At 52.7% G+C, this 26,074-nt stretch overlaps 9 protein-coding genes across 9 annotated transcripts; 3 read left to right on the top strand and 6 right to left on the bottom strand.

Annotated features, from left to right (window-relative positions):
• Nucleotides 1–2,887: 2,887 nt before the first annotated feature.
• Nucleotides 2,888–4,537, top strand: BDZ99DRAFT_433200 (glutathione S-transferase omega-like 2). Its single transcript, XM_033717388.1, has 5 exons — nt 2,888–3,105; nt 3,160–3,328; nt 3,376–3,462; nt 3,514–3,859; nt 3,939–4,537. The coding sequence occupies exons 1-5, from the start codon at nt 3,019–3,021 to the stop codon at nt 4,348–4,350; spliced, it is 1,101 nt and encodes a 366-aa protein (XP_033583158.1). The 5' UTR covers nt 2,888–3,018; the 3' UTR covers nt 4,351–4,537.
• A 109-nt stretch (nt 4,538–4,646) lies between these two features.
• BDZ99DRAFT_542490 (uncharacterized protein) lies at nt 4,647–6,330 on the bottom strand (the record flags this gene model as incomplete). Its single annotated transcript, XM_033726762.1, has 3 exons — nt 6,093–6,330; nt 5,647–5,985; nt 4,647–5,580 (listed from the first exon to the last, which is right to left on the bottom strand). The coding sequence occupies exons 1-3, from the start codon at nt 6,146–6,148 to the stop codon at nt 4,647–4,649; spliced, it is 1,329 nt and encodes a 442-aa protein (XP_033583157.1). The 5' UTR covers nt 6,149–6,330.
• Nucleotides 6,331–6,739: 409 nt separating this feature from the next.
• BDZ99DRAFT_130669 (uncharacterized protein) lies at nt 6,740–8,189 on the top strand. Its single transcript, XM_033712612.1, has 4 exons — nt 6,740–7,057; nt 7,110–7,162; nt 7,237–7,478; nt 7,550–8,189. The coding sequence occupies exons 1-4, from the start codon at nt 6,878–6,880 to the stop codon at nt 8,116–8,118; spliced, it is 1,044 nt and encodes a 347-aa protein (XP_033583156.1). The 5' UTR covers nt 6,740–6,877; the 3' UTR covers nt 8,119–8,189.
• BDZ99DRAFT_433195 (L domain-like protein) lies at nt 8,101–9,634 on the bottom strand (the record flags this gene model as incomplete). The annotated part of the gene is made up of 5 exons (XM_033717387.1): nt 8,101–8,777; nt 8,833–8,967; nt 9,062–9,322; nt 9,436–9,476; nt 9,556–9,634. 5 exons carry the CDS (start codon nt 9,632–9,634, stop codon nt 8,538–8,540), a joined length of 756 nt encoding a protein of 251 aa, XP_033583155.1. The 3' UTR covers nt 8,101–8,537.
• Nucleotides 9,635–9,907: 273 nt separating this feature from the next.
• Nucleotides 9,908–14,890, bottom strand: BDZ99DRAFT_542462 (uncharacterized protein; the record flags this gene model as incomplete). The annotated part of the gene is made up of 5 exons (XM_033726761.1): nt 9,908–12,866; nt 12,939–13,329; nt 13,425–14,445; nt 14,495–14,615; nt 14,677–14,890. 5 exons carry the CDS (start codon nt 14,888–14,890, stop codon nt 9,979–9,981), a joined length of 4,635 nt encoding a protein of 1,544 aa, XP_033583154.1. The 3' UTR covers nt 9,908–9,978.
• A 277-nt stretch (nt 14,891–15,167) lies between these two features.
• Nucleotides 15,168–16,694, top strand: BDZ99DRAFT_514795 (mannosyltransferase; the record flags this gene model as incomplete). The annotated part of the gene is made up of 3 exons (XM_033724909.1): nt 15,168–15,336; nt 15,421–16,017; nt 16,075–16,694. 3 exons carry the CDS (start codon nt 15,168–15,170, stop codon nt 16,692–16,694), a joined length of 1,386 nt encoding a protein of 461 aa, XP_033583153.1.
• Nucleotides 16,695–16,859: 165 nt separating this feature from the next.
• On the bottom strand, nt 16,860–17,858 carry BDZ99DRAFT_130636 (uncharacterized protein). Its single transcript, XM_033712611.1, has one exon. It carries the CDS (start codon nt 17,670–17,672, stop codon nt 17,052–17,054), a length of 621 nt encoding a protein of 206 aa, XP_033583152.1. The 5' UTR covers nt 17,673–17,858; the 3' UTR covers nt 16,860–17,051.
• An 827-nt stretch (nt 17,859–18,685) lies between these two features.
• Nucleotides 18,686–21,093, bottom strand: BDZ99DRAFT_566044 (uncharacterized protein). Its single transcript, XM_033727539.1, has 5 exons — nt 20,580–21,093; nt 20,439–20,526; nt 20,183–20,356; nt 19,628–20,127; nt 18,686–19,568 (listed from the first exon to the last, which is right to left on the bottom strand). Exons 1-5 carry the CDS (start codon nt 20,682–20,684, stop codon nt 19,038–19,040), a joined length of 1,398 nt encoding a protein of 465 aa, XP_033583151.1. The 5' UTR covers nt 20,685–21,093; the 3' UTR covers nt 18,686–19,037.
• A 1,307-nt stretch (nt 21,094–22,400) lies between these two features.
• On the bottom strand, nt 22,401–25,214 carry BDZ99DRAFT_471447 (uncharacterized protein; the record flags this gene model as incomplete). The annotated part of the gene is made up of 4 exons (XM_033721724.1): nt 22,401–23,384; nt 23,441–24,461; nt 24,514–25,087; nt 25,145–25,214. 4 exons carry the CDS (start codon nt 25,212–25,214, stop codon nt 22,401–22,403), a joined length of 2,649 nt encoding a protein of 882 aa, XP_033583150.1.
• Nucleotides 25,215–26,074: the final 860 nt, after the last annotated feature.

Here is a 26,074-nt window from a genome sequence, read left to right as displayed (position 1 = left end):
AGGGAGCGCGCCCAGGTGAGAGCGGCGCCGTCGACGTTGAACCCGAGCGACGGGCCCACACGGAGCAGCCGGGCAGGAGCAGTTGCGCAGCGCACAGTAGGGCAGCCGAGCGCTGGGGGCGGTCGGGGAATAATAAAGCTGGCTGCCAGCCCGCCGGTGGGCGGGAGCCCTCTTTTGCGCAGAGACTGCTGCGTGGCGGCGGCAGGGCGCCATTGGCCGTGGCTAAGAGCAGATCTTCCCGCTTCAGCAGCGTGCCAAACGCCTGCGCTCGTCACGAGTCGCGGCCCTCAACGCTGCCGTGGGCGTGGCAAAACTCGCACTGGCTGCGCGCTCTGGAATCGACGTGGACCTGCCCGCGGCCTTGCTGCCGGGCCACTGCTGGCCACTGCTGGCGACTGCTGGCGACTGCTGGCCGACCGCCAGATGAGCCGAATCTCGACACTGCCAATCATGGCTGCATCACGGGCATATCATCTCCCCACCGTCTGCCTCATGCCGGCGTCCCTCTGGCGGAGACGGCCTGCACGCCAATGCACGCGGATATTGGACCTGCGGCCTCAGACCACAGACGCAGGGCCATTTGACCACCACGCTGGCCTTGCAGAACCCTAGAAAGAACGGTGCACCGCGTGCGAGCCATCAGGCGCATCCTAGCGCCCTGACATCATCCCCGCCGCTTTCCAGGCACGCCGTCCGTGGAGGCGTATACGTAGGGTCGAAGTGACGAGCCGGGCGGCAACAGAGGCAGTAGGATCTCCATCGCGTTGGGCTCGCGGGCGCGCACCGAGTGTCTTCTTTTCCGCAGAACGGTGGGTGGTGGAGGTACCGACGCATGCATACCTAGGTACCGGCCCTACCCGCGCTGCTACTGTACGATGGATGAAGCGTGGGCATGCGATGCGCTGGCCGTCGGGACCGACTGCGCCCTGGAGCTTTGAACGCATCACTTATCAGACGCCCCGCAATCTATCCTCGAAGGAGCCTGAGGCTTGATCGAACCGGGTAGCCGGGAGGGCTCTCAGCTTTCTCAGCGCGCAACTATCACGAACAACGTTGTTTCGAGTCCACAGTCAGCGTTTCCACACCTGGTCCGAACGACTGCATGTACCCCACCCATCTCCAGCGGCCGCAACGGCGCCGTGGAGAGACAGTCCCCCGATCTTATGTTCGTCCTCTGCACCTCAGTGCTGGCCCGGCGTGGCTGTCTGCACGCCTGCACGCCTGCACGCCTGCACGAGAATGGAAGGCGATTGTGGGGGTGTCGTCCTGTTCCAACATGTCTCGACCATGGAACACGCACCGCCCCAAGGCCTCCCAGAATACCCAAGCCCAGACCACCCTCGTATGTGGCTATTTACGGACGCTTTTAGAGATCGTATCCCGCTCTACTTCTCCCAATACACTTGAACCACGGTTCGACCTGTCATGGTGCTATTTACGTAGGGCCACAGCATCTGATGCTATCGTTCCAGAGCCATGGTTGAAGCCTCAGCTGAAGTCTCATTGGTGGCACAACACCTTCGAAGTCTTCTGGTCGCTGGTCACGTGACGGTCACGTGCAAATTTGCCCTATTAGGTGCCTTAGTGAAGCCTGGGTATGACGATCCTACTCCTCCGCAGGCTCAATGGCTTCATGATGGTGCTTCTAAAAGGAAACCACCTTCGAGTATAGATGCCCAACAACATTCTATCCCGTGCAGTCATGTGTACACATGTCTGACGCTGCCTGAGGTGCTTCAACAAGTTTCCACATAGTCCAAAGACAATGGCTTCTATGCCGTTCATATTTTTGAAAATGCATTTAGACACCTAAGCAGTGGCATACACCTTCTTCATACCCCGCGTGCGTGTTTAAATTACTTGATATCACCGCCTACCTTTGTAGGAGGCTGCTCAATCTATAGCTTCTATTAACATGCTTAGAGAGATTAATGGATTCAGAAGAGAAAGTAAATTGTTTCATTGCTGTAACCTTATCTCAGGTGCCTCAGACCCTCTGCGAGGATATTGCCCTGCCTGAGTGCGTGTGGTTGGTGTTGGGCGTTGTGCACGTTGTGCAGAGAATTCTGCCAAAAAGGCGGTTCACGTGACGGGCAGGCCCATTCCTCGTAGAGGGTCTGAGGACTTTTGGGCGCGGTTAATAAGGGCGACCATCTAGGACCTTTTGCGGTCGCATTCCACCACCACAGCTTGCCTTATTCTAAAACTTTGGGAGCTGCTTCCTTACACCTTTAAGATCTAGCTCCTAGGTTCTTAGGGTAAGGTAAGCTGTAGTGGTGAAATTCCATCTTAAAAGCAGATCGAAATGGCGCGTGAACCAGTTACAAAAATGAACACACTTTTTTTGGCGCTGTAGTTCGCCCCCTAATACTCTAGGTAGTAGAGTATAAATATATAAATTAAGTATAAGAGTACCTGAATATTCCATTGCATCGACAACCAAGAGCGTGGCTGGTTAAGAATACCCTATTCTCGTCCACTGAAGAAAGTTGACCTGTTGAAAAAAAACCAGCTTACACCAAGCCCGTGCCCAAATGTCCTCAGACGCTCCGCAGAGGAATTTAGGGCGTGCAGGGGGGTAGGTGGCAGGGGGGTGAGGGCGGTGTAGGGGGTAAAGTTGTGCACGCCTCAAATTCCTCAAGGGGCGGCTGAGGTTCCTGAGATAACTGTAACCCACCGATTTCTTCTCCCACGGCACGTGACCTTACAGCTTGACGCTCAGGAATATGTTTATAAACTCGCATAATCCCTTTGCACTGGTTTGTGAAGCTGGACGAGGGCGATTAATGTTTGTCAGGTCTTTCATGATGCTGAATAAACATGCCCAGCAATGTCAAGCTGTCTTAGCGGCGCCTTTGTTTGATGACGAGCACCATCGCGGAGCCACCCCGCTCATGAATAATTTCTATTGCACCGCTTTAAAGCTTCAACACTCCCGCTTTTCTTCTCAGGTAGTATTTCAGTCTTGATCTTTAACTTCTTTCGTGCTTCTATGTTCCACTACTTGATTTCAATTTGATGAACTCAGTTCTCTCCCGTTTGCGACTGATCAACAATCATATACAGAGCCCCACATCCCTCATAAGAGCTTTCAGTACCAGCATGGTTTGTATTCTCTAGACCTTCAGCTGAAAAATACCATGTACTGATGTCTTCAAGTCAGAAGATAAGAAGAACATCCTCAACTGGGTTGATCCCAAAGACCCAAAAGGCGAATTCAAGAGGCAGCAATCTGTCTTCAGATCGTTCATCTCGAAAGATCCAGGCGCCGAGTTCCCCGCTGAGAAAGACCGCTACCATCTCTATGTCTCATATGCATGCCCCTGGGGTCGGTAGTTCTCAAAAGACATCACTTTCAATGCTAACGAATCGAAGCACACCGCACACTTATTGCAAGGCAATTGAAAGACCTGCAGGACATTATCCCTTTTACTTCAGTACACTGGCATATGGGAGCCAAAGGTACATTGTATCTACATGATAACATCCAGAACCTACGCTAATGCTTCTAAGGATGGCGATTCGCAACCGCAGAAGAGAAAATCCCCGGCGAGAATACCACGCCCGACCCCGTCCACCCAGACTTCACACATCTCCAAGACATCTACTATCAAAACAACCCCGACTATCCAGGACGCTTCACTGTGCCAACTCTCTACGACAAGAAAGCCCAGCGGATCGTGAACAACGAAAGCAGCGAGATCATCCGCATGTTCTACTACGCCTTCGACGACTTGCTGGACGACAAGCACAAAAACCTAGACCTGTTCCCCCAGAACTTGCGTAAAGAGATTGAAGAGCAGAACGAGTGGGTCTACAACGACATCAACAACGGCGTCTACAAGTCTGGTTTCGCGACGTGAGCACACACTCCATCCCCCCCCCCCCCCCCAATTCCTGCCATCTCACCCGTTTTACTAAACACACATACCTGCCAGCTCCCAAGAAGCCTACGAAAAAGCCGTCCACACCCTCTTCGGCTCTCTCGCACGCATCGAATCCCACCTCGCCGCCTCCAAAACCCCCTACCTGCACTCCGCGCCCCACGTCACCGAGGCTGACATCCGCCTCTTCACCACCATCGTGCGCTTCGACCCCGTCTACGTGCAGCACTTCAAGTGCAACATTGCCGACATCCGCTCCGGCTTCCCGGCGTTGCATAAGTGGGTGAGGCACCTGTATTGGGATATTCCGGCGTTTGGGGAGACGACGCAGTTTGAGCATATCAAGAAGCATTACACCAAGAGCCATGGGCAGATTAACCAGTTTGCGATTACGCCGGTGGGGCCGTTGCCGGATATTTTGGAAAAGGGGGAGGAGGTGCCTGCTGTGAAGGCTGTATTAAAGTAAGGAGAAAACGAGGTAGGAGACGAGAAGGTATTGTCAGGAGGTTAGATGTGGAAGGGAGGTAGGATGAGGAATGGGCGAGTTGAAAAATCTCTTTGACGGATAATTATAAAACGAGTGACCCTTTGTGAACTGTGGTTTTGTAGATATGTTACTTCTTGTGAATCCTAACCTTATGTTGTGTAACTCCCTGGAGCTCGCCAGCCAAATGCTCATTTTGCACAAAGAACTCCCAATGAGTGCCATCCCAGACGCTCAAACATGCAAGATCCAAGGCATTGACATCCATCACGATTGCCCTACGTTCCCACCGCCCCTAAGGTCTCTTTGACGACCATCTCCCGCGCCGTGCCCACCTTACTAGCAACCTGGAAGATTGCCCCTTCAATGGCCTTCAAGGCATCGAAAAGCTCCTGCTTCTCGTTCCCACGCGGACTACCACCCTGCGCCTGAGCCATCAGCTCTCTCTCCCGCTGCACAGCCCCCGACTCCACCGTCCGCAGATGCGCCTCAATCTCTCGGATTTGCTTGTTATACTGCGTCAGCGTCGCATCCAGCACCTCGCCGCGTTGCGAGAAATACGCGACCAGGTCCACCGGCTTGCCGTACTGATCGTCGTCGTCCCCCGCCGCCGCCGCTGCAGATATCGAGGCGTTCGCCGCATTCAGACCCCGCATGCTAGCGTAGTGGTAGTGTTGCGGGAGCGCCATGTTCTGGATCGCGCGTTGCAGGAGCTGCACATCCTGTTCGTCCTTCTTCTGCGTCTGCTTCACGTGGTCGAGCGCGACGACGTCGTTGTCCATGGCCAGCTCCATGGTCTTGAACTTCTCTTGCACGTATGCGACATCGGGCGGCAGCTGGGCCACGTGGGCGCCGTGCGCGGCGAGGGATTCGGTGTTCTTGCGCGCCCAGGTGATGTGGTCTTGGATGGATTGCTCGATGGTTGCGATTTCGTTCTGCAGGGCAACCTTGAGGTCTGTGAACTGGGTTGTGCCGCGGATTCGTGTGGCATCCTCGATTCCGAGGCCGGCGCCTGTATGCTGTGAGAAGGACGCTGTTGGTTGCGTTTGACTTTGACCGAATTGGCCTAGACCGCCTCCGAGGGTGTTGGTTTGTGTGTTTTGAGGTGCCATACCACCGAATAGAGATGGCTGCTGCTGTGTCTGTTGCTGCTGAGGTTGTTGGAGGGAGGCACCGAACAACGAAGGGGAGGGTTTGGCTTGAGTAGAGCCGCTGTAAGGAATGTTAGTCTGCATGCGTGTGCAACAAAGAACCGTGAGGACGGCACCCCTTACTTACAATAGTGACGGTGTGGCGGGTTTCTGCTGGCCTAGGTTTCCGAATAGTCCTCCCGATTGGGGTTGATTTTGGTTCTGCTGTCCCAGATTTCCCCCTAGCAACGAGCCAGCCTGTTGCTGTTGCGGTTGTGATTGAGCAGTCGATTGTCCGAACAAGCTCCCCGTCTGCTGTTGGGCAGGCTTTTGTAGGTTCCCGAAGAGCCCTCCGCTCTGCTGAGGCTGCGCTGTTGCTGATTGACCAAAGAGTCCTCCACTCTGCGGCTGCGATGTCGCCTGGCCAAAGAGGCCGCCGGTTTGCTGTGGTTGGGATGCGTTTGTCGATGCCCCAAAGAGTCCCGCGCTCTGCTGGCCTTGGTTGGCATTGGTGTTCCCACTATAAGGCAGATGACCGTCAGTACAAGCTGCAAAGTACGCGCATATGTGGTTTTCAAGAGAAAGGTGGCTTACAAAAGCGAGCTTCCTGTATTAATGCTCAACGAGTTGGACCTCCCAAAGCCTGCCATGATTGCTGGAGATGTCGAAGAAACGCTGCCAGAGATGTATTTGAAGAGGCGCCCTGTGGTGTCCTTGCCTAAGCCGACGCGTGAGGTGGTGAATTGGTGAAGGCGCGTCTGAGACTGCTAGAAAATGCTAGCCGTGTAAAGGGCGCCTGTCCAGGCAGCGCGCTTGTCCCAACGAACCGCGAAATCAAAGTCCGAGACAGGTCGAGTCCAGAAAGCCGCTACTAGAGTGTAGATCGAGAGATTCTATCGAGGTTGTCACTCCAATGGAAAATGGGGAATGGCGGCCTGTTCCGATACGGAGCCACAAAAGGGCCGGGCAAAGGGACCGGAGAAGGGAAAAAAACCGAGAGATGCGTGTGGAGAGAGAGGCTAGGCTAGCACAAGAACGCGTGAACGCGAATCCGGGTGAGGTGGTGGCCTACAAGTCGTGTACTATTGAGCCGTATCTGTAAGTCTTGGTGTTGTGAATTAAGGTTTCACGCTACGAACGTGCAGAGAGCTCTGTGCTGAACCATCCCACTCCACAGCGACGACACGACCAAGGCGAAGTTCATTATCACCAAGAGATTGCTCCAGGTCCTTTTCGGCGCAAGACGCCCCTACACCGACCGAGAGAAAATCCATTTGAGCGAGGCTCGCCAGGTATACAGAGTCTACGAGAAAATCTACACCCTTGTCCCGTGGGACCCGCATAGCAATCGAGCTTTCGATCCCAAAGTCGACCTCAGGATGGAAGAAGACGACGATGAATTCTATGGGCCGGAAAGTTCCAATGCTATCGGCGGCGACCAAACTGAGGCCAGGCAGGGCGCGTCCAATGGGCCAGCGGCAGATAAAGACGACACTTTAGACGCAGAGCTCGAGTCCGGGGAGGAGGAGGAAGAGGAAGAGGAAGAGGAGAGCGACTCGGTGAGCAGCACTAAGTCAAAGCACACTCGTACCAGCTATTGACGTGCCGCAGGACATCGAGATAATCACAGACCGGCCCCAAGAGGAAGAATCAAAGCCCACAACGTGAGTTCGTTTAGACTTCGATCCCTTCGAACCTCCATCAGGAAGCTCTCCGCCGCCATTCTGACACACAGTAGAAAAGCTGCCGCCGAGTCGACCAAGGAAGCATCACGGGCGCCCGCTGAGCCCTCTTCAACTCGCACAGCGCAGCAACAAGGAAGCGCCGCAAAGGCCTCTCTAGCGACTCCCACAGCTCCCGGCGTACCCCAACAACTAGGAACCAGCTTCCCAGAAGTCCGCACGTCTACAATAGACGTCAACGCCGACCCCATTTACCCGCCCGTTGGCAAAACCGTCTCCCAAATCGACATCGATGCAGGCACGTCTTCTACGCCCTACATCCCGAACATTCCTCACAAAGAACACTACTAACACCACCTCTACCCACAGACCTCGCCGAAAGCACCAAGCCCTGGCGGCTCCCCGGCGCCGACCAGTCCGACTACTTCAACTACGGCTTCGACGAGTTCACGTGGGAGATGTACCGCCAGAAGCAGGCGTCCATGGCCTCGACGCTGACGGCGCAGAAAGCCGAAACTGAGCAGTTCCAGCGCATGTTCGGTGCCGCACCCATGCCTCCAAACTCCAGCGCGGCGCCTCCCGTTCCCGGCGCGCCCACTGGCCCTGCGGCGCAGAATAACCCTATGGCAGCGATGGGAGGGATGGGTGGTATGGGCGGAATGATGGGCATGAATGAGGAGCAAATGATGCAGGCAATGCAGGCGGCTATGATGCAGCAAGGTGTCACGGATCCGTCGCAATTAGATTTCAACGCGTTCATGGCGAGCATGGGACAGGGAATGCCAGGACAGCAGCAGCCGCCTCAGCAGCAGGCGAACCAGGGGTATGGCCAGCCGAATCAATCGGGGTACGGAAACTACGGGCAAGGACAAGGCGGTGGAGGGAACTATGGCGGTGGTGGGAGGGGTGGAGGGGGGAGACGAGGGGGGAGGTGGTAGGTTGGTACTAAGGTGGATATCGTCTGCATAAAAGGGCGTTTTGGCTTTGGGCTGTAGGATACCTATGGGCTGCGGGTTTATTCAATAACATGCAGCAATAGGAGCCGGGAGGCTCAGCCTCGTATACCAACGATCGATCGGATTAGGAAAAACACATTAAGTTATCGAGACACGTATTTGAAAAGAGCAACCAAAGACCTTCGCTGCTACCATGTGGAATGTTCCCTTGTGTGTAGTCTGATCTGGCACCGTTTGAGATGCCCTGACTAGGTATTATTTTGTGCAAAGCTAATGCATCTAGCCACTGCATCTAGCTACTGCTTTGCGATACATGTCCTTGACAGTCACCGCTGACTCCAATTCGGACAAGAAAAAGCACGATTTCTGACCTCGGGAAGCCTAATGAAGCACCCAATAGTCTACTCCTCCATAATCTCAGGAGATCCAGACTCCAACACGCCTCGGGGTATCCGACCTTCGCTAATCTCCTTCTCATACCACGCAATCTCCTGGATGGTTGTAGCCTTCTTGAGCAGTGTCTCAAGTCGCTTTTGTTGGGGCGCCGTCAATCTGAGCTGCACCCGGTTCTCCTTTGACGCAGATTCGTCGCCGTTCACTGCCGATCCAGCGTCGAATGTGCGAGACTTGGTTCCCAAGATCTAGAAGTTGTCAGAAAACGTAAATATGCGTGTGAAGATATGGAGGGGTAGATACCTCTGAGGCCAAAGCTGATGGCTGCGCGGTTGTGCCAAACACCTTCTTGGCTTCGCTCCGTTCCGGGTCTCTGACCTTCTTGAAGTCGAGGAATCGGACAGCCGGGCATAGGAAGATAACCCAGGAGCGGTAGTTCTGATTTGTTAGCCTTTGGCCATAGAAATCGCCAATAGCCATCCAACCGCAGGCCGATAATCCATATCATACAGTGACCAGAGATTGTACATACCGTATCCCTCGTGACTGGATTCTCTAGCAAGACCAGGTGTGTGAGGTTCGTGAACCCGCCCAACGCATTCAGATCCGAGAGTTCTGAGATGTTGTTCTCCGTCAACACGAGCGAAAACAGACCCGGGATGCTCTTCGACAAGGTAGGCTGTATAGTTGTGATACGGTTCCGGGCTAGCAGTAGCGTGCGTATCCGGGGACTGAGGGGGAAGTTTGCTAGAGTAGAGAGGTCGTTGTCGGTGAAGTCAATTGCGTCTTGATCCTATACGAAGAGAAGCGAGCCCGCCAGTTAGCCAATAATACTCAAACTGCCTCGTCTACAGTAGCGAGCCTTGTGTGTCTGCTAGAATTGGATGAGGTGGAGATGCTACTCACTTTGGCGGCGCCCAAGTTCTCAATAGCGGGGATCTTGTGACCTGTAGCCTCGCAAATAGAGGTTTGATATCAACGAAGCTCATCAAAGTGTAGCATCTGCTCTTTTCAGCGTGTACGCACCTCGTAGATCCAGCTCGCGCTCTAGGAGGGGATTGATGTAGCTGAGCGAGCCATGGATCACGTCCACCGTTAGCCTCATCTTGCGCGGCCACCACTAGGTGAGGTCGGAATTGTTCGAAGTTTTAGGACGAGGAGGTTATTCGAAACGCTATTTGTGGGCGCGAAAGGTGGATTACTGATTGGGACGAGGAGGTGGGGTGTTATGGGTGGAGTGCGGTCACCATCAGTTTTTAAAATTGAGCCGCCCGCCAGCCGCCGCCAAAAATCCGGGGGTGCGCTAGTACCAATCGAGTAATCCATGAATTTCACCAGCCACAGTGCCACAGCAGTCACGGGATGGATTTAGTTTGGAGTTTGCCTTGAGAGAGCTCGCCAAATATCTCCAGTATTTTATAGTATTTTATCTATATTCTCTCTTGCCAGCTACTGAAATACGTAAATAACACCTGATCTGTCTGCCGATATCACCATGCCGTAGGGGTATTCCAGCAACGCCACGTCTAAGATACTGTCCATATGACTCCTCAATAAGTGCTGTTGCTGCAAAGAGATAATAGACGACCTGGATGGTTTCGTGCTGCCCCGCTTGGCCGATGTGTTGGAAGATGCCCTGCTGCCATCCCGCCCGCTCGAAGACGATTGTTGGCCTTGGGGTAGAGACAGTCGCTCCCTGACTTCAAATGTCTCCGTGGTAAGCTGGCCTGTGCTATATTGTGGCTTCCCTTCATCCAGTTCCATCCCACTGACCACCGTCGAAGCCTCAGGACGTACGGTATCCCAGAACCGAACCTTCCAATCTGGGCCCGCAGTGAGCAAGATTAATTGCTTCGTTTCGTAGTCCTTCCCCTTCTCGGTAGGTTGGGTTCTTATAACCATTGCCCGTATACCGCGGTCGATATTGACGTTGCCATCGGGCTCCAGCGAGGTTGCGAAACGGCCAAGCATGCCCCCTGGGCCTTCTTCGTCCACATCGATTAATGACATACCCTTGCGATTGTTCTTGCAAAGACCAGTGTGGTACACCTCTTTACAGACGAGTTTCTCCATGTTCCAGACCGTGACTTCACCCTGTCCAGTCCCTCCGGCAATGTGCACCTTGAACTTGCTCCGTCCGAGTGATTGGTGAATGATTCTGTGGATGGGAGACGAGCCTTGGAATGCCCATGCCTTGAGTCGAAGCCTGAAGCGGAGATCCCAAAGATCTATTACGCCGTGCGATGTGCCCAACAACAGCCAGTACTGTCTCCGATCAAGACAGAAACAGGTTGGGGTACCATGTTGTAGAGGATTCTCGAGAACGTACAACTCGGTCATAGTTCTTAGTTCTAAGGCTATGATTCTAGAGTTGTTGGTTGCTAGCATTAGCACCGAGTGCACGTCGCTCTTGTAATGATCCGACCACACTGCGTGCTCTCCTTCAGGAAGTTGATACTCCCTGAGCATTTTCAGTCTCCCATACTTGGTGCCGCCGCCTGGAAGTTGCTGATAGTCGACTCTGACAACGAAGACACTTCCATCGCTTCCTGTGCAGACGAAGGAGTAAGTATTCTCGATAAATGCAAGACTCGTAACTTTAGCACCTTCATTGAGTTTGAAGGTTTGGCGAGATCGGTGCGTGATGTTCCTCTCCAACCGCCAGCTATCCCAGACTTTAACGGAACCGTCATCAGATCCCGTGATGAAGAAGGAATGGTCCGCAGCAACAAGGATCCGACTGACGGCAGCAGTGTGTTCTCCAATCATGGCAACCAATGTTCCTTCTGGACGCCATGGATTTGCCGAGGAAGATGGCTGACCGTTTCCACGTTTGATTGGTTGTTGGTCAACTGACTGGACTTGCGGTCCGAATTCAATATCATCGGCAGGATAATTTTGTAAGTACAATGAGTCCAGCAGTCTTAGGATGTTTCGGTCGTTTCCCGTATAGTTATGTGATTCTTTGTATCGAATCCGTGAAGGGCTCTGGCGATGATGTGCCTGCGCCGCCGCCAATTGGGAGGGTTGCTGAGTTTTTTGTCTGCTTTCTCGCGTCGAAACCCCATCAACCTTGCCAAAAGCATTCGTAGATGTGGTTCCAGTCTCGGGATGGGCTTTGTTGTCACCCATATTGAGCAGACTCATTGCGCTATTCTTGTGACGTAGACCATGGTTATGATCACCGAAAGTGATACCACCGACCGAACCGACTGGCGACTGACCGTTTGGTGAGTCGTGGGCCCTACGATCTGATCTGGGTACTTGAAGGGAAGAGCGACGTGACTCGACATCCAAAGGTGGTATTTGGGGGGGTTGTGCTGCACTTGGCGAAGAGGATAATTTGGGTGGTGTTGGGCTAGATCCACGTCCAAGTGCCGATTCTTCTCGCGTGAGCCGTTCAGCCAACGATGCTCTGGCGCGGGTAGCAGGCCATTCTTCTGTAGTTGAAGCATCGAGCAAAGCATCCGCAATTGTTCTGGGAGGCACGGTGCTCTGCGTTTGCATTTCTGTGTCCGGAGTTGGAACTTTCTCGAGCAGTTCCTTACCCTGATCGAACAGAACAGTATGCGGTATAACGTCTAAAGCGTTCAGTGCTACTATATCGTTGAACATCGAAATTGGCACAGCCTTGTCATCGTTCCGTTTTCGATGTGCCACACGCCAGATGTAGTCCTTCAACGCGACTAATTTGAACTCTTCGTCAGAATTCATGCCAGCATTGCGGAGGCGAGTAAGCCATTTCTCATCCTCATCATTCTTTGTGATCCTGCTCAAGGCCTTTTTTGGAGTCAAGTCTCTTGCAGAGACTGTTGGTCCTGCTTCTCGGCTGGATCCAGAGGATGTCTGTATTTTCTTGTTCGGGGGAAGCCAAAACAGTCCTTTTTCGGCCTTTATCGCCCATGTGGAAGCCATCTCAAGGATTATCCGGGGTAAAGGCTTTTTCAACGAGTCTAGTATCTTCAATTCCGAGTACTCGGAGGGCTTCACTGTAAAGTAGACCTTGATGAGGTCGAATAGAATGCTGTTCGTATCGGCGATTGATAGATGAGAGGTGGAAACGGAGATGAACTGTGCTGCGGCTTCTCGAATCCAGCTGTTGGGATGCATGGTAAAGCGAGCCACGATGTCCACTAATTCCCAGGTCTTGGATCGTTGGAATAGACCGAGCTCTGCCATGGTAGAGAAAGACCGGATGACTCTGTCGATAACGAACTCTTCAGGGTCCGTAAGGCCTTGTACCATCAATGGGAGAATATACTCCTCTAAGCTTGGTGCACCAACATAGACTGCGACCGAGACGATGGTTTCAAAGAACGCCTTTCGAAGAAGCCAATCTGTAACATTAAGGTAAGTGTTGAGATGGCTTAAGATTACGTCGTTGGCTTTCGAGCTCCCAAAGAAATTACATAGATCTGCTACAGATCCAAGCATAGCCCGTCTGACCGAGAAATCAGCATCCGTGAGCAGTGCTTTTGTGTGGACTTCGATCTGAGACATTAAGTCGGCACGCGCTAGATCGAAGATGCGTGAATTACTCCGGTTCTTTGGGTCATCCTCTTCGACTTCAGGCTCGGTATCTGGGAGAGACACGTCAACACGAAGTGCTTGCATCTTGTCCAAGTTTCGAGCGGCAGTTGTGGCCAGAGTTCCAATGCACGATGCGTAGGTGATCCGCATAAGCAGACTCGCGGAGTCAGTCGCGTCAGGAGGAGGGGGAAGAAACGAGTTCAAGCTCGGAAGGATATACTCGGGAAAGACGTTTGCATTGATCGGCGACGCAACAGAAACTAGTGAGCACTGTCCAGAATTAGTACAGGAACAGAGCATCGCAGAATCCGAGTGTGCTGCAGTCTTACCAATTGAGTCAGCGTCCGTAGGGCAGCTACCTTTACCATATCCGCCTTGTCTTCCAGATGGGTTGCTATGTATGGTAATATACGATCGAGTTTTGCTTCGTCTGTAGATTGTTCTGCGAATGCTAACAGCAGCTCGAAAGCCCGAATGCGGGAAGAGGCTTTAGCGGTTCCTCTCAGAGAAGATTCTACAGTCATAAGGAAGATGAGAGTCCCATCGTCCGACGGTCCTGGTCTGTTCGCCGCTTCGTGTTGATAGTTTGGGATATCTATAACGAGAGGGAATAGCCCACCATCTGCTTTCTGTGCTGGACGTGACATTCGCACTGATGGACGATCATCCTGCGCATTGAGGTGAAACATGATCTTGTCGAAGTCGCTGAAAATCTCGTCGATCCGATCGTCGCACTCGCCAAAGTTCTCGGTCCCTGAAGTGACTTGCTTGCGCCCAGAAGTGGGATCTGTGATGGTATACATATATTGGTGCAACATTTCGAAGAAGTAGTCTGGGAATCCACGGAGTTCCTTCATCCAATTTAGGTAGTCTTCTGCGGACATCCTGGAGTTTGGTTCAAGTTGTGTCATATGCACCACCAGATCTCGGATGGAACTGTCTGTTATCTTGCTGAAATGAACACGCTTCGGGTCATATTGATCTTGGCGGTACTGGAACAACTGGCTCAAGTCAAAAATAGGAGCTTCGAGGAACAGCTCAGCGATTACGCAGCCAACACTGAAGATATCCATAGCCCAGGTGATGGTTCCGTCGCCTTCTGGCTCGGCTCCGGCATTCAAGAACCTTTCCGGTGCTAGGTAGCACGTCCGACGACCAGACGTGTCGAAGTAGAAAGAGAAATCAGCAGGATTGTCGATTGGCAAGTACGTGGGTTTAAAAGATGAGGAGAAGTCAGCAAGGTAGAGCCAGTTCCAAGAGGTCACCAAGACATTCTCCGTCTTGATATCTCCATGAAAGATGTCTCGTGCATGACAATCCCGAACGGCGCAAAGGAGCTGGAAAGCCAGCCACTTCTTCTCGATACCTTCGAGGAAAGGTCGCGTACTACGGGACGTTCAGTAAAGCATTCATACAGGCCAACGTAGACACATACCTTATTTTATCATACAAAGAGTTGTGAATATACTGCCGGACGAGGTACCCATTTGTGCTTGTTTCCAAGATGCGATGATAGCCTAGAGCGTTTGGGACGTCGGCAAGGGCCTTTCTCTCCCCTAAGCACAATAGTTAAGGACTGTTTCATCAGAGAAGTTCAAATCATTAAAGCAGGCTTACTTAAGAGAACGCGAACATATTCATCTAGCTTGATGCTAGCGTATGGTTTCATGACCACCTTGGCGACTACCAGGCCATCCCTATGCTTAGCCCGGATGCACTTCATGAACCGCGCTGTGCCCAGAGACTGCTCATACGTGAGGTCAGCCATTTCGGGGACATCGATGCCGGCCGACCCTGCCGAAAGGGTGGTCAAAGAGTATCCTTGGCCCATGATGGTGCATGTATTGGGGGTGTTTGGCTGAATTTCAGGGCTGAGTATGCGGATGTCAAGTCCTCATGGCGAACATCTAAATGAACAGGTGGAGCGCGGCTACGAGGAAAGCATGTTGTCGAGTTCACTGTAGAGAACAGTGAATGTGCTATGGTAGTTCAGGTAGATGGATAAGCATTAGATCAGATGCACAGGCATCAAAGAGACTCGGCAAGCCTTGCCCTTGTCGCAACGTCACCAGACGACGACACTTCACCAAAACACACAACTCCCCGCCATGGCTCCCAAACCTCAGGACATCGTCTTCTTCCATCCCGATCTCGGAATCGGTGGTGCTGAGAGGCTCGTTATCGACGCCGCTGTAGGACTGCAGAGTTTAGGCCACAAAGTCACCGTCTTCACGTCCCACTGCGATCCCAGGCACTGTTTTGACGAAGCGCGCAATGGTAAGCACCTAATTGAGCTGCCACAATCACACCTCACTCATACACTGGAAGAAGGTAGCTGAGACTCCGCTTTGCAACACAAAGGAACCCTCAATGTACGCGTCCGCGGGAATACCGTCGTCCCCCCCACCATTCTAGGTCGCTTCTCCATCCTCTGCGCGATTCTTCGCCAGCTTCACCTTATCCTACAAGTAGCCCTCTTCTCGTCCGAGCTGCGGACTCTGCGACCCACTGCATTCTTCGTTGACCAGCTCAGCGCTGGAATTCCCCTCCTTCGATTCTTGCTCCCCGACGTCAGGGTCATATTCTACTGCCACTTCCCAGACAAACTTCTCGCTAAGAAAGGAGGATTGTTGAAGACGCTGTACAGGGGGCCCTTTGACTGGCTAGAGAGCTGGAGTACAGGCTGCAGCGATGCCATCGTGGTCAATAGCAACTTCACGAAGGGTGTTTTCGCGGAAGCATTCCCGTGCCTGAAGGACAGGAAGCCAAGAGTGGTATATCCATGCGTAGACACGTCCCAAGTGGATGCTTCTGAGGATGCCAAACCGTTGTGGGCCAATAAGAAGGTGCTACTGAGCATCAACCGGTTTGAAAAGAAGAAGGACGTTGGCCTGGCCATTCGCGCGTTCGCTGGGTTGAGCGAGCATGAAAGAAGCACATCGCGGCTCGTGATTGCCGGTAAGTCATCATCTCCTAAATGAATCCTCTAAGAAGTAGCAAGCTAATTATGCCCAGGTGGTTATGATGCCCGTGTCGCCGAGAACGTCTCAACTTACAACGAGCTCTGTGACCTAGCCTCTTCGCTGAACCTGAAACATGCCACAGCAAAGGCAATCATCAGCTCCATGTCGGTCCCTGATGACATCACTGTTCTGTTCCTCCAATCCGTACCTACCGCCTTCAAATCGACCCTGCTGGCTACTTCTCGCCTCCTGGTATATACCCCCCGCAACGAGCACTTTGGCATTGTGCCATTAGAGGCCATGATGGCCGGTATACCTGTTCTAGCAGCCAATGAAGGCGGACCAACCGAGACTGTCATCAGTGGCCAGACTGGATGGCTAAGAGACGTTAGCAAAGTGCAGGACTGGACAGAAGTAATGCGTGTGGCACTCGAGGATGGCGCTGGTGAGGAACGTCTACAAGAAATGGGTAAGTGGGGCCGGGAGAGGGTCAAAGGTGAGTTTTCGAAAGAGAAGATGGCACAAAGGTTGGAGAATGAGATCAAGGCTATGGAGGAAGCCGATAGGTCACCGATTGCGAGTACATCTTCCATTGTCCTTGGGGTAGGGGCACTAGGAGCCGTATTCGCTGTTGCCATCTGGCTGACTGCGAAAGCTGGCTCCTATCTGTAGGTGTTACACGAATGTAAGTACCAGAAATAAAAGCAATTGAATTATCCTGTCAAACAAGCTTGTGTAAGCTAGGTATGTATAACCGGCTTCTTTGACTTCCAATTCCATAATTCAAGTGGTTCCGATAACGCTCCAAGCACCCCAAAGGCGTCATAATTCGATGCTAGCTGAAATACGTTGTCTGCTTCAGTACAGTCATGCGTACTGTGACGTCGTTTTCTGAATCCAAATCGCTCCGGTAGTTCGAAAAGTGTTCTCGTTGCCGTTTGCTTCCGTACTGTAGCCCGTCAGAACCTCCATCCAGATCCTATCCCAGCAGAAAAAGAACCATCAGACCACAGCAGGGCCGCCCATCTATCACATTTTCTGCAACTTCTGTACCCTTCGAACCCGCTCAGCCTCCTCCTTCTCCGTGTCGTCATTGGACGAATCCACACGCTGCATCATATAGATATTCGTCGGCAGCCTCTCAACGTCCCTGACCTGGTACGGCGCCTGCAGCTCCTCGATCTGCTCGGGCTCCTTTGATCCACGCGCACTCAACATCTTCTGCAGCACCTCCCTCATCTTCGCATTCATCTTCCCGTGCCAGCACGCGATCCACATCGCGCTCCCGAAGTAGCCCATCGCCTCGTTGACGTCGGCGCCGGCGTCGAGCAGCAGCCGCACTGCGCGAATGTCGCCGAGCAGGCAGGCGTACTGCAGCGGGCTGCCGTGGTTCTGGTACATGCGCTTGACCCAGGAGGGCTCGGTGGTCATCTTGGAGATCTTAGACATCTGGTAAGGGGGGTCGGCAATGTTGGGCTGTGCGCCGCGCGCGAGGAGGAGTTCGAGGATGTCGTAGGTTTCGTCGTCGATGGCGCGCCAGAGGGCTTCGCTGTGGTTCTGGTTGGGGTCAGCTCCAGCGTTGAGAAGAGCGGTGACGTCGGCCACACTACCCCATTGGCAGGCTTCGATGAGGTTGGTAACGGCGGTCATTGTGGTGACTAGGGGGTGTGGTGTGTGGGCTGAGGAGTTGATAGTTTGGCGGAGGTTGGATGGGGTGGAGAGGGGACGGCGACGGCGAAGGAGGAAAGGAGCAGTCCAGAAATAGGCTCACTACCACGTGTCTGCTGGGGCTAGCCGAGTGGTGAAGATTTCGCTCCTGCACAGGTGGGTTTGCAGTAGCCTTTGGGACACACGCAAAGGATGTTCTACAGCGAAGTGTGGGATCTATAGGATGAGAAAGAAATGGCGGCTTGTAGTCGCATGGAGATGCGCGAGTGTAAAGTGCGGTGCATGCGTCATGTCAACAGACTTTGGTTTTTCACGATCTTCTACCGTGGTTTGATGGAAGGCTGCCACGCTTGTTTATATCACGTGAGCGCATCGCTGGTCGAGAATACTAATTCCGGTATCAACTATATCGTGATGAACGAACTCATACGATAGCTCCGATGAAAGAAACCCTCAGGCATAAGATCCAGTATCAAGATAGGAGGGTGTGAAGTAGCTTGCCACTGCGTGTAATGCCTCCATCCATTTTGAAAGATTTGGATGAAAAATGTGTGACCCATTCTGATCGATTTGCAAACTCACCAAGCCATTGGACAGGTGCAGGCTCGGCCCGACGAACTTTTGCTCCTCCGTTATTCTTTTTGGCTCCGTCGGCAAGCCTGAGTGCGATTCGCGATGATGGGAGAATTCTTTTTTTTTGTTTAGATTTTCAGGAGACGATGGTACGTATTGTCAACTAATGAACGCTCGCGGAGTTGGCCTTGCAGTAGCTGTATCGTGTTTAGAACCTTCTCACCGCGGCCCATGGTGGCGATAGATTGGGATTTGGTAATGTAGTGGTGTTGTGGAGGTGGAGGGGGAGGATGAGAAGAAGGTCCCCTTCGAATTTTGCTAGTATGATTCCCGCTACGTCCACACCCGTTTTTCCCGTTTTTCCTTTACTTATTCATTTACCTAAAACTTGTTCATCACGTCGCCACAATCATCAAGATATTCTGGATCAAACGTCGTGTCTCGTGCGTCAAAGCGTTAATTTTCGTTCTGCTATGCTGTCCAAGTTTCCATCAACCACTCGCCAAGCTGGACACGCCCAAAAGACACCCATTATCCGTAGGAAAGTTGGGTGGATAAGAGAAGAGAAGATTGAAGTAAATGCCGCTTTTGGAATACCATACCACAAAGAAGGGAAGGGAAGTGGCAAACCTAGGTCGTTAACATGGCTGAAGGCCTGCTATTGAGTAGAAGCGAAGGGGAATAGAAGTACAAGAAATAAAAGTGCTCTAGAACCTGGCTATAGGAGCGTGTCGTCACGCTGGTTTTACATCCTACCATCGGCAACTGCCACGCTTACGATGAACGATCCAGGCCAGCCACATGCCTCCGGGCGTGGCTATCCCGTCGCTGCTTGCTATACAAGGTGACATACTCCACCTCCGTCTTGACAACTGTCTCAGTGACGGTAGCGAGGTAGGGGTTGTACGTTGGAGCTGGAGCCTCAACTGCCTCTTTCGAGGTGGAAGCGGTCTTCGACTTGCTGATGAACGTAACGGGCTTGCTGTAGACAGGAGCGCTGGTGATAACGGCGAATGTGCTGGGAGACCCAGCGCTGCTCGCGGCTACCTCTACGGCAGACGAGGGCGTGGGAGAGTCGGCACCTCCTTGGGCAGCGCCTTCGGTAGGCATAACAAGCCCGATGACGATAGAAGTTTGAGGAGGCGTGAGGTCTTTGCCCTTGTTAGGTGGGCCCGTGAACTGCTTGTTCTTGCATGCGTCGTCGATGGCTTGGCACTTCTTCTCCCAAAGGTCACAGCCCGCCGCACCAGTGGGCGGGTAGGGTTTGTAGCACTTATCACCTTGATTCCAGCAATCTTGAGCTGACTGTAATAGTGAACCGATTAGTAACTTGATCACAAAACTCTGGAAGTGTGGTTACTTACGGCCCAACAGCCCTTCTCGTCGGTATAGGACGGGACCTCAAATCCGCACCAGTTGGCATTCTCCATGATGCAACCAGCGGGCTTGACTCCGTCTTTCTGGGTGGTCTCGATTGCGCCAGTAGATGGACCAGCCTTCAACTTGGCCACTTTAGGTCCGGGAACCGGGTAGGGCTTGTTTGTGGGATTGTAGTAAATGTTGAAGCTGACGCTCTCCTCGCCCGCTTTCACGTATCCAGGAATAGAGACAGTGCTCTCCGGGACCAAGGTTCCTTTGGATTCGAGGAAGATCTGAGCACATCCAGTATAGAACTGTGGATCGCCTGAAACGGCAGCGTGCAGAGCCAGGATTTCGGGACGAGCAAGGTAGTCACCTCCCTTGAGGTTGTCTGGGAGCTTGACAGATAGGCGGCCATTGTTAGCGATAAGACGGTCGGTACACCACTCGTCCTTCGCAGAATCGTAGCCATCATCGAAGATCTTGAACCATCCGTCACCGGTACCTTTGATTTTGTCAGCAAGGCTTGATTGATACGAGGAGTATGAGAGTGGACTTACCAGGATCTTCAACCGCAGAGTTAACTTTCTTGAGATAGACTGCGCAAGGACCCTTGTGACCCGGATCGAGAGACTGCTTGCTAAAGTCATTGGGCCATGAATGGAACTCAAAGGTAAGAGTGGAGCCGTCTTTGACAGATTGGACTCTGGAGACACCCTCGGTACCATCGAAGCCTGATGACCATCGTTAGCACCATGCAATTTTACTATGAAAGGCCAGGTATGTGTGATATGAGGATGGAAACTGTATGCCTACCGCATGCCATGTCACTACTGGCCAAGTTCTCGACTGGGAAAGACGCCTTCGCAGGCGTCTTATTCATGCGCATGGCAACACCAACACCCTACGCATCTATGCGTTAATCATTATTGAATGAGCTTTGCTCAGATTGCTTACTTGGGAGACGCCATTGACATAGAAATGGGTAAAGACGGTGTGGGCAACAGCAGAACGAGCAGCGGCCAAGGCCAACAGGAGGGCCGGTGTTTTGGTAAACAGCATGGTGAACGGGGAGCTTGGAAGGTAGCGATGGGTGCTGAAATGCTCGAAGCACTAGACGAGGCTTGTTCAACAAGCTGATGGGGAGAGTCGAAGGGGTGCAAAACACAGTATGCACAAATGAATGAACGTAGCCGTGAAGACTGGAGTGTACAGGGCAGGGAGCGGACAGGTCGACTGGCGCTGAGGATTCAAGCTGTACACTGGCTCGAGGAGTCAGCAAGAAAGTGGCAGAGTGACGATATCAACAAGCCAAAGACCCGGGCGTAAAGAGTGTCAGGCCGGAGCCAGAAAAGAAGGACGGAAGTTGGGTGGTGAAGAAGCACAAAGGGCCAGCTTGGTAGAGAAGAAGGAAACAGAGAGCAGCAGAGGTGGTGAATGAGAAAGAGAAGAGCTGAGGGCGGGGTTTTGCAGAAGCGGAGATTGATATGGACATGGACGGCCGGGTCGATCAGCGCCAAGCATGTTTGCAAACGCTGGCCGCCCCTTCATCGCGGGCTGGCGGTGGCAGACATGCTAGCCCCTGCAGCGAGCGTCTTCCCGCGCGCGCCCTGGGCTCGTCGCCGCAAGAAGGACGATGTGCTGCGAGGGCGGCGGGTGGTGATGGGCCTGGGGATGCTGCACTGGGCGGCGTGGCTCAAACACTGCCAGGCCGGAGCCAATCAGCCGCCCACAAAGCCCCGAATGCGTGAAACTGAAACGAGAAGCAGTTGGGATCGCCACAGGGCTGCCGGCGCTAGACCAGCCCGAACGTGCCGCTTTCGTTATTCCAAACGCCTAGAAACTCAACACCAGCCTTCACCAATTTGCTGCCGATAGTGCTCACTCGTCCATCCTTCGTCGCTCTCTTCGTCCTTCTAAGCACCTGCCAAGACTATTCAAGCCTTGATATCAACCATGATGGCCTTGCCTATACTCCGCGCCTGCTCGGATACCCACAGCGCCAAGCAGCAGTCATTTCCACCCCTCGTCAAAGGATGCAGAGCCCCGTTTGGCCTCACTGCCACTTGGTCGACGTTGCACGGCCGCTGACATGCCACCGGGAAGCCCTCCTTCATAGGCACGGAGTAGACGCTGTTAGGAGCCGACCGCGCACCGCAGCTCGGCTGGAGTCAAGTTGAAACTTTGTGTCTCGTCCACTGACCCAACTTGCACCTCCGAAAGCAGCCGGGAAGAAACGACAGGCGTCTGCAAAAGATAGGAAGTAGGCAATAGAGAGCTATCTACAGCATATATGCGTGCGGTTATGCAAAGTGTGACGGTGCGAACGAGAGTGCAGACGCGCCTCCATTGTACCGCGTGTATTCTCTAGGCGCATTTCATTTGCGAGTTTGTCCATTCACGTCCTCCACTCATTCTGCTCTCGGAGTGGCTTTCGACACCCGCGCTCCCGGACCTGGTCATCGGTGTCTGCTGGGAACCTGCCACTTCCCGCGCGGTTCCAGAATTGAGCCTGGTCATAAGAACCGTGGTCGACTGAATGCTTCATTCCAACCGTTGCTGCTGGTATCCGGGGCGAGAAATGATGTCCTGGTTGATGTCCAAGCCAGTCCGTTTCGCATTGTCTGTACTCCACGCTGGCAGCCTCACGCGAGAAGCAATCTGCGCGTGCGGCGTCTGCTGTGACCCGTGTGATGTCTCTCAGCCACCCGAGCATGCTGTCTTTCTGGCCTCATTGCTGCAGATCTCTGCAACAACACGAGTCTTGCGCGCACACACCTAGCCGTACGAGATCTTTTCCCCTGTCTTGACGTGTACGCTGCCGTATGACGCTGTGCCCTCAAATGGCTCGCTCACGGTAATTCCCACCTCTTTCATCTTCTCTTCGTCCTCAGCCCTTTCTAGAATGCTCTTCACAATGTCCAGGAAACCACTTGAGTCCTTGTTGAAGTCCAGCATGTTCACATGGGCCGGGCCCTTCCACATGCCTCGTGTCGCATGCAACACCGCCGTGACTTTAATGCCATAGACACTCCTAAGCGGCAGCTTCTTGACCCGGATCCCGATGGCTTCAAAGAATGCATACTTGAATCTCACTTGCGAAATCCGGCAGAAAACCATGTTCCCCTTTTCTTTCGCTTCAATGCCGTACGCCTTCAGTCCATCCATCATTGCAGACACGAGCCATTGTGGGTCCCTCCGTGTTACATAATCCAGGTGTTTGGAACCGCCCAATCCGACCGTGGGGATGGTGTTGTAAGCAAAAGACTGTTGACTGGTGCCGTCAAGTGAAATGGTATTGGCTGAAATGCGGCACAGGAGCGCAATAGCATCAAACGGTGAAAAGAAGGGGTCATACTGTAGTGGCCACGAGGACTGCGAGATTAGTGGTTGGATCAGAAACCCCTCTCTGACCTTCCAATCAAGACGAGGTCGGAAGGTCCTGTTGATTCCCGCAGAATTTTGATAACTACTATTGTAGGGTCCGGGGCTCCCATGGATCTCTCGTATACGGTCAAGAGCAAAAGACACCAGTCGTGATTTATCCATATGCGACGTAGTCTTGAATACGTTTGAAGAATCGAAGTTGAAGCGGGAGAATGAGTTTGCCAGGTTGGTCAGTCCTTTCAGCCGTAAGTCAAGAATGCGACATTCTTCCAGCACGCGCCTTGTGATATGCCGTGTTATGCCATAACGGACGAGGAGGCCGTCCAGAGCCATTGCCCACGCAAGTCCAGCATTTTCAGGCTCATTGAGATGCAGCTTTGTTAGAAGATTAGCACAGTTAGGGAGGTACTAAACTGGGCAAAGACACCTACACAAGTATCACCCAGCCAGCGCGCAGCTGCAATATCTCCATCATCCATATTCGCACCATTCGTGTAGGGACCACGCATTGTGGCTTCGAAGTACGATTTGGCCTTAAGAAAGTTCCCGCTGAATGATGCGCTGACTCCTATTAGATGCATAAGCAAGCGTGCTGTTGGCTGAGCGATCTGGTGTTGCATCATGATGGATTCACCACGCCGAACAGCTGCTAGCTGGTCTTCAAGATGCTTTCCTGCCGTAACATATTCGCAATCGTTCCAAGAGGTCACGATGAGTTGCGCCGTCCATATGAGGTTGGAATCAGTCGATGACGGCGTCGATTGCAGTTGATCATATGCCGGGGGCGGTGCAATTGGTGGTCGCGCTGGGCTCTGAGATGGTGATGGCGATACTGAAGGAACTGCAGCTTGATGAACGATGGTGGGCGGCTGTGAATAAGCGCCCCCATGTGCCGAGAACATTGGCGTTGAGCTCGACTGATTCTCCGGCAACACAATTGATGGCACTTGGTAAAGTGCAGCTAGTGGTGGATCGGCAGCTGAGGAGCCTGTTCCTGGAAACGTGTTGGTTCCAGATGGAATGTTGAGTGACGACTGTGAGCCAAGCTGTGGATTCTGGACTGGGACAGGCAGTTGGTCCCATTCTCTAGATGGCACACGCTCTGGTGGACTATAAAGTGAGTCTGTACTGGGACGAGGGCTGGTTGTACCTATCAAAGGGCTAGTTCTTGAGGATGAAGAGTTCTCTAGAAAAGGACTGGATTGATGGGAGGATTGTTGCGTAGCTGTACGGGATGGAGGGGCACCAACAGCCTTCCTTGTTACCGTTACTCTTGGAGGAAAAGAGGGAGTTTCCCAGCTTGGCATTCGTTGGAGATTATCACCAGCTCCAACCGGTGGAAGAGCTAGTTGCAGGTCACGCGTGAAGCTGTCAGCATCAGGACTCTCCTCTTCTTCGATGGATTTCTCCATAAGCCTGCCCTCATTGACAGCTCGTACGAACCAATCAATGCTTTCAGGAAATTAGCACAGTCAACAAGGTCTTGTAACCGGAAAGCGCGTACATGAAGTCCCGGTATTCTATCGCGTCTTGCTTGCTCACTCCCACGTCTTCAAGATCCCTGATGATCTGTGGCCACGCCTCGTCCTCTTCATCATCGTCGTCCGGAGAGTCTAAGTATTCGTCGCTGATAGTTGCACCACGCCGAGTTGAAGCAGATGCTAGTCTCTCAACGGAAGCCCTGCTCTCCTCCCTGTGGCCCCCAGCATAGTCTTTCTCCAGTCTCCCAAGCGCTTCGATTATTATGAGCTGGTTATCATGTATTAGGGAGTTCCAGAACCCATTCAGCATGCCCACGCTGCTTGTCAATTTTCCCCTCATATTCTTCGATCGGTCACTATCCCATGTGAGTCTATCCCATGCTCTCTTGCTTTTTGTGTCCAAGGATGCATATTTAGTGAGTGTCGCATCGAGCTCCTGGAGCACCTCCACGGTTCCTTCGTATACAGCTAGTAGTTGGGGGCGCTTAGATTCTGGTATCGTTCCCTGCTCCACTTTGTCCGCCAGATCTTGCAAAACGTTTGTCAATGCGCGGGCTTCGTTGGTCAAGGTTTTGTATTCGCCGGGCGAGTCTCTACCTGCGACGCGGTTAGTCATCACGTTTTGCGCGTATGAAGTACTACCACCACACTGACATTTCTTATACACGCTCATTCCAGACTCATAGAGCTTCAAGAAGTCCCCAATCGACACTCCGAACGACATGATGGAGGTGGTGTTTCGAGGCCAGGCAGCTACGGGGGTAACAGCTTCTCAACGTGTGGACATCCGAGATCATACATATCACGCGATTTGAAAAGGCAGAAGAGAATGAAGCTTGAAAGGAGAAGAGAACTCCCAGGCTGGGGCGAGAATGCAAGCGCAGAAGATATCGAGGACGTGTTGTGTCGTTTCGGCCCCAGTCTAGTCGGGTTCATGCAGCCTGCCATCATGCCCAGGCTTGTTCCATGCCTGCGGGTGCTCAGCCTTGCCTCAGCCTCATTTCGAACCCCACAATTGGTTCAACTGTAGATGCATCTTATGATATCCTGCACTTGTAGCGGAAGTATGCAGAATGGTGCTTCGTAGCGCGTGTTTGGTGTATCTTGTGTGTATGCTAAATTTAGAACGCGGGGAAGGCTGGATAGAACTGGACGGAAGCTACTTCTGAGTAGAAATATGTGTGAAGCACTTGGGTAACCTTTTAGAAACTTGTAAGAGACACGGTTTGAACAATTTTTAAACCCTCCTGAGCCACCTCAGACGGTATTATCCTGAAATTGTGTAGACTTGTGCACGCCAAGAATGTTCAGGCGTACATGAATGCAAGGCTGTGGAATAATGATGCTTTCTTACGATTGGAAGGGTTTCCTATTCTGATGAAGCGTGTCCACTCGTTTACCATCGTATTAAGTGCTCTGGAGTCCTGTAAAATTCTCGATTGAAGCTTGTTGAACAGCCTATAAGCCCCAACCCGCTACCTCGGACGACGTTGGTCTGCACCGTTGTGAAAGCCTGTGCACGCCAAGAAAGCAAACTCCTCTGATTGGACGGCCGTGACTGCACAGAAAGTACTTTATGGTTCA

This window comes from Mytilinidion resinicola (assembly GCF_010093595.1).
Source record: "Mytilinidion resinicola strain CBS 304.34 unplaced genomic scaffold BDZ99scaffold_2, whole genome shotgun sequence".
In the NCBI taxonomy this organism is placed as follows: domain Eukaryota; kingdom Fungi; phylum Ascomycota; class Dothideomycetes; order Mytilinidiales; family Mytilinidiaceae; genus Mytilinidion; species Mytilinidion resinicola.
This window is presented reverse-complemented; position numbering and strand designations above follow the sequence as displayed.

Coding starts and splice junctions, on each gene's coding strand:
- BDZ99DRAFT_130636 (XM_033712611.1), bottom strand. CDS start 17,672: ATGACCGCCGTTACCAACCTCATCGAAGCCTGCCAATGGGGTAGTGTG.
- BDZ99DRAFT_433200 (XM_033717388.1), top strand. CDS start 3,019: ATGAACTCAGTTCTCTCCCGTTTGCGACTGATCAACAATCATATACAG. Junction 3,106..3,159: donor GAGCTTTCAGTACCAGCATG/GTTTGTATTCTC, acceptor GATGTCTTCAAG/TCAGAAGATAAGAAGAACAT. Junction 3,329..3,375: donor CTCATATGCATGCCCCTGGG/GTCGGTAGTTCT, acceptor AACGAATCGAAG/CACACCGCACACTTATTGCA.
- BDZ99DRAFT_566044 (XM_033727539.1), bottom strand. CDS start 20,684: ATGCTGTTTACCAAAACACCGGCCCTCCTGTTGGCCTTGGCCGCTGCT. Junction 20,357..20,438: donor CAGTAGTGACATGGCATGCG/GTAGGCATACAG, acceptor GATGGTCATCAG/GCTTCGATGGTACCGAGGGT. Junction 19,569..19,627: donor ACGAGAAGGGCTGTTGGGCC/GTAAGTAACCAC, acceptor TCACTATTACAG/TCAGCTCAAGATTGCTGGAA.
- BDZ99DRAFT_130669 (XM_033712612.1), top strand. CDS start 6,878: ATGGAAGAAGACGACGATGAATTCTATGGGCCGGAAAGTTCCAATGCT. Junction 7,058..7,109: donor AGGAAGAGGAGAGCGACTCG/GTGAGCAGCACT, acceptor GACGTGCCGCAG/GACATCGAGATAATCACAGA. Junction 7,163..7,236: donor GAAGAATCAAAGCCCACAAC/GTGAGTTCGTTT, acceptor GACACACAGTAG/AAAAGCTGCCGCCGAGTCGA.